Raw genomic sequence first — 10,321 nt, forward strand, 5'->3', positions numbered from 1 at the left:
GGACTCAATCTTTTAAGATTTAAATAGCACATTATTGCGCTTTTATAATGAGCACCGCTTACATTGTGCTTTTAATAAATACTACTGCATTGTTCAAAAATTATTAATTGTGTCTCAAATTATTCTAGGGGGGTACAGCTTTATTGAAGGGGGAGTCATGTCCCCCCTGTCCCCCCAGGATTTCCACCCCTGCCAGTAACAATAAATTGTAGTGTCAAGAGGTGCAAAATTTCTTTCAGTTCTGTATTTGAAGCAATGTAGTTGAAACAACAGTGTGAGTGTGTGTAAGAGTAGGTGGAGTTACCAGATATCTTCACCCTCTTGATACTCTTGGTGGAATTGTTGCTGACGTGGACATTGACATTGATGGGCTCACCATGGTAATACAGCTGGAGAAACACAGACATAGCAGTGTGTATATCCCATCATCATCATCAAACAACAACACATCAAAGTGTGTGAGTGTGTTACCTCCTTATCCAGTGAGACCTCAAGGTGTAGAGCTCTATCAGACATCAGGAAGCTGCGACTGGTCTCCACCATGGGCTGTGGACCTGGCTTTTCTGGAGCGTACTGAACCTTCCGGATCACCAGTTGCACAGAGTTCCTACATAAACAACAGGTTTTCATACATGTACAAACATGTGCTTAGAGGTAACAATAACTAGCTCCCCTCCTGCTGATTGCAACACAGATTTGTTGGGTTTTCATGCTCTTTTTCTCCGCGTACACTCATCTTAGTAGCGTAGTGGTAGTTGAGTGGGCACCAGAGAGCTTTTGTCTTTTTGACATGATAATGATACAGCCTGCGACGGGTGACATGTGACGTCGAATAACTCACCCATCTCCCCCCCTAGCTGGGGAGGGGGGCCGGGGTTTGGCAGGAACCTAGAAAAAAAGGTCTCTCTTGTCACAGCCTGCATTCTGCTCCCCCGCTCTCCCTCCCTTTTCCATTCTACCTGCCAGCCACGCCCGCCTCATCAAGATAACTCCACTCACCTGTGCACACAGCTGCTTGTTATCAGCACTCCCTGCATATAAGCAGCTTCTGCCTTTCCTTCTGTGCCAGATTGTTCTTTGACTTCAGGCAAGACTTTCCAGCATTCACTTTTGATTTGATTCCCTGGTACCGACCGGGTCTGCCTCTGACCTGTCTATGTCGTCTGTGTCCTGGTAAACTCACCACCCTTCTGTCCCGAACCACGCCTCAGCATCTCTGATTTCCGTCTGCCTGTGGCTTTGTGGTGTTTTCCTGCCACGTTTCAGCGTGAGTGTTCCCACCTGCTTGTCAGTTGCCTGCTGTCAGACTGAACTGTTCGGATCCAAGGACTCACGTCCTCGCTCTTGGTCCCACTTCCGAGTTCGGCCCTGGACCCTGAACCCAGAGACTGTATGTGGGCTCTGAGCCACAAAGAATGAACTGTCAGCTCATGTTCCTGTTACCTTGTGTTTCAATAAAGGTCATTACCAACTGTCACTGAGTGCTGCATTTGGGTTCAATCACACCCATTACATCTTTATTATCAAATAGGCTTTGCTACGTTGTTATGTTGTTGTGGCCTTACGTAAAATTTCAAAAATAATAGCAGTAAAAAAATAGTAAGCCATTTGTGGCGCTCCCTATGGATGACAATTGGCCTATACTGCCTATGCCATGGGCCAGCACTGGTCTAGCCTCTTGAGTTTCTCAGAGAACCACCCTCTCTAGGAGTGCTAGTTTGGTTGTAGTCCCAGCCAGGTGTGTAAATGTGTTAAACCTTTGGTGGATTTTTTCCTCCGCAGTCTTGGCACAGAATGCTCGAAGCTCATAGTCCACACCACACGCCTTCCCGGTGTCCTCTGGACCCGGCTGGAGGGTTACTGAGCAGGGCAGGTTCTGGGGGATCTGAAATTGGTAATAATAAGTATGTGAGCTGTTTGATATCATAGTAGTGACCATAACAGTGTACTACACGCAAGTGGTCACTGGGATCTAAAAAGAAGCAGTTTATAATTGTTAATACTGATTTACTGCAGGAAAAATCCCTCTGAGGATTCTCCTTCTTGATAGTGCAACTTGTTTGTATAGATTCTGTCAGTGGTTATGTTTTTTACCAGGCCCAATGCTATCACTTTGTCTGTGTCCAGACCAACGATGGACAACACGTCTCCACTTCCTCTCACTATACAAAAATGGAGCTATAATTCCCCTGATAAGGGTGTTGTCATCTTGAGCTGATGACATCATTTGGATCCATATGAGGCTATCTTTCACCCTCTATCACTGAAAAATAACACATATACATGACTTTTTATACGCAGTTTAACTTTTTATATTCTTCCACCAGACTAATGCCAACTGCACCAACAGCTACTTTTATAATCTTGTTCTTTTCACTTTTCTGTTTTTTTTTGTCATTGTTTACAAACTCTTACTGGCACATTATGTGTTCCTGGAGAAGCCTAACTGGCTATAACATCAGTTTACAAGTAGAGCCTGGGTGTGGTAAATGGACTGCACTTTTTCAGTCCTGCGACCACAAGCGCTTTTACACTACATGTCACATTCACACGTTCACACACACATTCACACACTGTTGGCTGAGGCTACCATACATGGTGCCATCTGCTGGTCTATAGTAGTGTCAGAGTGAGGTGGTCGTGTTTCCAAGTCTTACAGTAAAATGGAAGGAGTAGGCATGCTGACCCAGCTTCTTCAGCAGCCTCTCCTGCAGGCGGCTCAGAGGCATCTTCTTCTCCTGCAGAGGAGGGAAGGCCTGGATGGTGTTGATGTACAGGTCCTTCCGGAAGGAAAGGCCCAAGACGTCCAGATCCTCTCGACCATAACGAAACGCACAGGTCAGAGTCACAAACACTGAGGATGGACAAAGACACTGATGAACTGGAAGGTCAATCAGTCATTGAGTCACTCTGTTACTTTGTGTCTGTCAAACTTTACCTTTTCGATCTTTCAGGTACTCCGGATCTACAAGGAGCACTCCATCTTTAGAACACACACACAAGTGATGTTGAACAAATGTACATCAAAACATTGTGTCTACACATGATAAATATTATCCAGATATGCTTTAACCAAAGGAACACTTCAACATTTTGAGGGCAAGTGCTATCTTTCCACATTGTGTATGTATATGTATATGTATGTATACTTGCACCCCAATTCAGAGGCTGAATTTCTAAACCAAACATAAAAAAGGCCAACAAGGTCTGTCTCATCTCAGGCTCCCTCAAATGCAGTTGAGAAACACAGCCCTCTTTTGCCCAAATTTGGACACAGCCTGTGTCCTTTGCAGCCCTCAGCATCCCATAACTTCCCTAGTGCCCATCAGTGTGCTGAAGTTAAATGTGTCAGCTGTTACTATAAACTCTATAAAATCATAAAACGTACTAGTGATAAATTTCTAAATTAAAAAGGGACTCTTGCTCTTAAATACAGAGGAGGTTCAACCACCTTCATCATTTAATTTAATTAATTCTAATAATCTAATCTGACTGAATTTGATTCAGTTGAGTGTAATACAATTCGATATTAATTCAGTTAATTTTATTTAATTTGATTAAATTCAAATTATTTCAGTTAAAATCAATTCACTTCAATTCAATTCAATTTAGTTATTTAGTTTGATTGAATTTGATTCCTTTCAACTTGATAATTCTATTTTATTTTACATTATATACCTTTATATTCTGCAGCTATTTATTCTATCTGCCTTGACATTTTTTTTAGATGTTATTGCTGCTGTGCTTTGTACACTGTGAAAATGTCAAATTTGGACACCAGTGACTTCTGCTGTTGGACTTCTAGTCCACTTGTATTCAGGAGACTTCCCCTCCCCCTTACTGGGCTGTATGTCTATGTTCTTTTATGTATTATATGCCTCGCCGAAAAACCAACTGCCCTCCGTGGACAAAATAAATTTAATAGTTGGAGCTGAAGTTTGTTTAGACTCACCCACTGGATCTACGTGGTCTAAGTGATCAACAAAGTCTCGCTTCCCTAGATAAACTGTGAGCTGTGGGCAGAAAGAGACAGACAGAAAAAAAATGGAGTGATGAGGATACTCCATAACAGGAGATGTTTGAGAGAGGAGGAAACAATGATGACAACCCCCACCACATATCCTACCTTGCAGTTAGGGCTGGACTTCTTGAAGACCCTGCAGAGGAAGGGAGAGAGCATATCTTGTTAACATAGTGTTTAGGGTACGTAAAATTTTAATTAGAGATTTATTTAAGCATAAGCAACTGGTCTGAGCTCCACAAATTGAATGCAGTGCTTTGTTAAAAGATGTCCCCTGACATTATTCAAGCAACACCTGCAGATTCAAGTGTAGAAGCACTGAGCAACCAGAGGTTAGCTGCTTGGCTGCAAAAGTCTCTAGTGCACTTGCTGTACGGGCCAAATGATGCAGAAGATCCGGGTATTTTATACCCAGAAAGTCAAACGTTTTTGGCTTCATGCACCACTGAGAAACTTTGATAGGAATGAATAAATGAAATGGACCCCATCTCCAACACTGTGTCCAGTTGTCTTTATACAACTACATCTAGGTTGACCAACAACAAGCTGTGAGTGTAGGAACTGTTGATCACATTACACTCCAATACACACAAACAGCGCTGTATAATGACATCATATTTCCTGTGCTTTATAATTACACACACACACACACACACACACACACACACACACACACACACACACACACACACACACACAGTACACCATTCCTTTGTGTAAACAAAAAGTGAGCAGTTACAGTAGAAAGCAGCAGTGATGGCTGACAGGACAATGAACTGTATGACAGGAAGGTCAGCATAAACTAGGCTACAACTAAATGTGTGTCCTGGAGTCTCGCACAGTGTCTAAAACTGACCATGAATGACATTTATTCTCAACAGTCTCTATATGTGTGACAGAACAGAGCAGATTCAGTAACAGTATAGTGTTTGTGGCCTGTCTATGACCATGTGTGCCTGATTAGGTTACAGTACACAGCTGATCCCAAGGGGGACATTAGTCATTGCAATGGAAAACTGCCATAGCACTTAACAAAGAACAATACAATTAATCAGAGAAAATGTTTTCAGAAAAACACACTCAAGGAACTATTCCAGACTCATTTCATGGAAATCTCCACCCTGGTTCTGTTACAGTGTTAGATCTCATCAATTATTTTTATAGTACCACTCAAACATAGAAGCAATTCAACAGGCTTTACATAAATCCTCACACACAACAGTGAAAAAACAATGAGAGGGAATAAAAATAAAATGAATTATTATGTGAATGTAGAATGTGTACAGTGTTGATATTTGGCATCTAGGCTCTGACCTAGTCACTCCCAAGAAAGCAGGGAGTGATGATTTTAACTGATCCAGTGTTGGAATGTAACTTATTAATAGCGATGCACAATATTGGATTTTTTGCCAATATTCGATATGCTGATTTGTAACAACTCATTTGACTGATAACCAAAAGCGATATTGATATATCCACTTTTTTCCCCACACCTAATTTTAGTGATCATCAAGTCTCTTCTGCAGTGTAATTAACCTTATTTTATGCATACATACTCTTATCGTGATGGCCCACCAGCAGCTGGAGACATGAAATACAATACTTTTCAATGTATGTAATATTGATAAATTATGCAAAATAAGAAAAAGCATGATGGCTGATTCATTTTAAAGCTGATATTAGCCAATACAGATGACGTGCCGATATTATTAGCATGTTTGCCGATTCTGATATTCAATTTTAAAGTTAATATCGGCTGATACGATGATGTGCCAGTATTATCGTGCATCCCTGCTCATTACATTTGATTACTTTTTGATTCATTTCTTTTCATTTTTTTTAAAACTCTGCAATTATGCTGAAAAACGTCCAGAACTAGGCTATGACAAAAGAAGGCATTCTGAATGGTGAAAAGATGCAAGCAACAGAATTAATGTTATAATCTACAGCCTTTTTACCAAAAAGAATATATACGGATGTTACACCTTTGTAATCACCAACATGTGAATTTGTAATTTTAATTTAATTAGGCTACATATTTTTTTTCCTCAGTAACCGTCTCTGATTACAATTACATTTATTTTGCACTTAACTTACATGTAACTCCCCAGCGAATATTGGTATGTGAAGCCCATGTGGTTGGAACATGGGCTGAAAAATGGGCCCTATAAGATTGTCCATGGGTTCCATAATGGCCCCATGCCAATTGCCCACATGGGTTTCCAGGTCAATTTATCAATATGACATTTGGAGCTTGAAAATTCATCAACATGTACCCCCAGGAATTTGGTGGGTTTCACTCTCTCAATGACCTGACAATTTGTTATGATACAAAAATGATCAACAATTTTTCTCTTCCTATTGGAACAAAAAGTAATGAAGTTCGTCTTGCTTATATTTAAGAAAAATTTCATTCATTTAGATTGGGGGGGGGGGGCACCATATTTAATGGTGTTATTTTAAGATTTGTGACTATTTACAAATACAATTGCTCCTTCGTACATATAGCTTCTGAACCAATTAAACACTGTGCCTCTGCTTACTCCTCAACACTGCTGCCCCACAGGTGAATGGAGACTCAGAGCCTAGAGTTGGATGCTAGGTGGAGCTGGGTCCTTTAAAATGCTATATGAACAGCAGCGGTGGTGGCAGCAGTATTAGCAGGTGATAGGTTAGTTGTGTAGCTTACGTGGGCATACACTGCCATAATCAAAAGGGTATGTTTGATTGGCCCGGTCTCATAGAAGTACCCAAAATGGTCACAAACTCTTAACAATGTGTAACCCTCGGGGCGTCAGTAGCATAGTGGATAGTGCCGGCGCCCCATGTATAGAGGCGATGCCTCGCCGCAGCAGCCACGAGCTCGACTCGGGCTTGCAACCCTTTGCTGCATGTCGTCCCCCCACTCTCTCTGTCTCCCCATTTCACACTGTCCTGTATATTAAAGGCAAAAAGCCCAAAAAATAATCTTAAAAAAAAACAAAACAATGTGTAACCCTGTGGTGGGGACAAAAATGATAGAATTAGGTGCTACGAAAATGCAGACAATGCCAATGCAAAGTAAACGAGGATCTTTTGTACTGGTGGACACACAAATTAAGTATAAAAAGTGAGAAAATCCTGGTAGGTCAGGCAGACACGTCAAACAAACATTGACTTTCAACTAGGAGACCATTTGTGTCTCCTGTGAAATCAAAAGTCAACATAGTTACGTGACTTTACAGTCTTAAAATAACTATGGAAAGTATTTTGCGAAGGTATTTTACGTAACTAAACAAAGTACATAAGTTTAATGTTGTGTTCACACCAAATGCAATGCAAATTTTGGCGTTGCATTACTCATGCAAGTTTGAGCGCTAGAGTATTTTGTTTTGACTTGCTCCATACGCACAAATAACCTGCGTCATATACACGAGAAATCGCTGAATAGATGAACGAACTTTCGTCAGTACATCCTCAGGGTCATATGTTCCCGGAGGATCTGAACGCTGACTGGCTATCTCAGCACGAATTGGTTGCTGAAGTTCAGATTTTTCAACTCTCGCAGGTAAGCGTATGACACAAAATCACACTATTAGCTTCATTCCCGTGGCTTGATTCACATATTGCATGTCATTCATGTTGCGTCCTTCATGCTGCCCAGCAGGAAATCACTTCTAATTGTGTCTTTGCATTGACTTTATATCTAATTCTCTTGCGCAAACAGTTTTATTTTTGCCCAGTATGAGCACAACATAAGTCTCTTGCATTCCGTAGGGATTTATTTTAAGGGAAACCATGATCTTAACTTTAACTCAACCTAGTATTTTTTTTATGTCTAAACTTAACCAAGTGTTTTTTTTCCCCTAACAACGTGTTTGAAACTGCTATCATTCATAAAACTTTGCAATGGCATTATTTTCATGTTGCCAGCATGTTTAACACATTTTGTGCCTAACACAACATAATACATTGACTGTGTTGGTTGGATGGATTGTAGCAGCCTGAACTAGCTTGCAGGCTTTGCTTTATTAAATTATAACTTACAACAGGGGTCTTTAATGTTTTTCAGGCCAAGGACCCCTTTGCTCAAAGAGAAACAGAACAGGGACCCCCTACTACATATATTGTATAATATTGAGTTGCACTTGAGATAATTCTCTGAATATTTTTGGGTCTTCTCTCATTTGCGCTTGCCTGAATCTACCATGTCAGCAGCAGTTGTAGTAGCTCACAAGAATATCTGTACAATTGGAATAATAAGCTAATGCAATTAATATTTCAACAGAACATAAGTGTAAGCTTACTAGTTTACCTTGCTGTTATGCTGCACAGAAATTTAGCATTAGCTAGCTAGCTATCTTTGCTATTAATATGTTGGATTCATGTTAATGTGTATTTTGGCATGCTAAACTCCTAACTCCCTCAAATAGGCTACACCACGCTCAACTTCACCAGACCTGGGGCGTCGGTGGCTTAGTGGATAGAGCAGGCGCCCCATATACAAGGCTGTTGCTGCAGCGGCCCAGGTTCAAGTCCAGCCTGTGGCCCTTTGCTGCATGTCATCCCTCTCTCTCTCTCTCTCTCTCTCTGTCTCTCCCCCTTTCACACTTGGCTGTCCTATCCATTAAAAGCAAAATGCCCAAAAACATATCTAAAAAAAACTTCACCAGACCCCCAGCCAAAAAAAGGATTGAATGCATGCATCATTTGACTGGAGATGTGTCAATACTACTTGATACCAGGTTATTTTGGTTGATACCTTAAAGGTAGCTTGAACTGTGCCTAGCCCTAATTCTAGATATATTTTAATTTTTGGAAAAAAAAAACAAAAAAAACCCTTAAAGCTCAAATTACAGTAAATTATTAAACAGTAATGCTGTAGGTCCCCTTAGGGTTGCAGAACACCTGTTGAAGACCCAGTTTTTTAAAAGATAAGAAAAAAACAAACAAAAACAAATTAAAGCCATATGTGCATTTGACTGACATAATTATGATAAGCGTTTTGGTTGTTTTGCAAAATTAGAGCTCTTAGGAAGAACAGTGGAGAAGTGGAGAATCAAGACCTGGGTAACTCATGTCATGTTATATTTCATAAGTTACCAGTACACCTGAGAAGCAGATCATTTTAATAAAACTAAACAGACAAGTGAGTAGGCTACACAATTTCGCTCACATCACAACTAAAATCAGATAAGGGGTTACATTTTTCTACCGTTGGAACAGTTTTACTCTTATATTTAATAATTGCACTAAGTCCCAGTCAAATGGTCAAATGACTCGTCTTATTTACCTTTAAAGAGTGTAGGGAATTCATAGTTTCCTGTCCATTTAGATATTGTCACATTACGTTCCATTTAGCTAAGTCAGCACATTAGACAGTCAGTGTTATGGAGTTGAGAAATCCTCTCCAGTCAGAAAGGAGAGAGCAGAGAGGCTATGCTTAAACTAAACAGGAAGAGGGTGAAGTGTGTTCCAGGAAATGTGGCCAGTGTATGCCAGTATGACAGGAATTATTTTGTGACCAACTGTTGCAACTTATCAGCCCATGTATACAACCACAACAACACAAAATGAAAACTTTGTCTTCATTATTTACATTATTATAGAAAAAGACTGTTACTGGCCTAAAAGCAGAGCTGTTGTTAAGACCATTCAGGCCATGTCAGCTTAAAGGTTATGCACACTGCTGCAGTTTTAAGAACATTAGCATGTCCCTGTCCAGGAATGTGCTGCCTTTTACATTCTGAGGAAAGAAAACAGGGTCAAAGAACAAAATGCACATCCTGATTATCGACAAAAACGTCCATTACTTCCTTAACATGTGAACCCCTTCCTGTCAACCCCTTATCCTCAAAGGCAAAAAAAAAGTCTGTAATCATAACAAAACTCAACTCAGCAGGGAATGAAGCAACTGAGGTCAGCACTAAGGACAGGATACATCCCCGCTTAACCAGCCCCCAGTTTCATTTAAATATTGTTCATACTCTTACACTCCACAGTTCACAAAACCATCTTCTATAAACTGGCAGTTCTAGTCACAAGTGGAATCAGATAAAAAAAAAAAATGTCCTTACGTACCAAAGTTTGTTTTGAAGTTCCGCAAGGTTCTGTGCTCGGACCAATCCTATTTACTCTATATATGCTTCCTTTAGGTAACATCATTAGAAATCACTCTATAAATTTCCATTGTTATGCGGATGATACTCAGTTGTATTTATCGATGAAGCCAGAAGAAAGTAATCAATTAACTAAACTCCATAACTGCCTTAAAGACATAAAAACTTGGATGAGCACCAATTTCCTGATGTTAAATTCAGA

At 40.3% G+C, this 10,321-nt stretch overlaps 1 protein-coding gene across 1 annotated transcript in view; it reads right to left on the reverse strand.

Annotated features, from left to right (window-relative positions):
* The window catches only part of arrb2b (arrestin, beta 2b), a 22,372-nt gene that overhangs the window by 8,341 nt on the left and 3,710 nt on the right, over positions 1–10,321 (reverse strand). The window contains exons 2-8 of the mRNA XM_050066381.1: positions 4,127–4,157; positions 3,953–4,013; positions 2,939–2,983; positions 2,658–2,854; positions 1,758–1,885; positions 472–607; positions 305–389 (exon numbers count right to left, since the gene is read on the reverse strand). Of these exons, the coding sequence (XP_049922338.1) occupies positions 305–389; positions 472–607; positions 1,758–1,885; positions 2,658–2,854; positions 2,939–2,983; positions 3,953–4,013; positions 4,127–4,157 (683 nt within the window). The remainder of the gene's footprint in view (positions 1–304; positions 390–471; positions 608–1,757; positions 1,886–2,657; positions 2,855–2,938; positions 2,984–3,952; positions 4,014–4,126; positions 4,158–10,321) is intronic.

The sequence above is a fragment of the Epinephelus moara genome, chromosome 17 (genome assembly GCF_006386435.1).
Source record: "Epinephelus moara isolate mb chromosome 17, YSFRI_EMoa_1.0, whole genome shotgun sequence".
In the NCBI taxonomy this organism is placed as follows: domain Eukaryota; kingdom Metazoa; phylum Chordata; class Actinopteri; order Perciformes; family Serranidae; genus Epinephelus; species Epinephelus moara.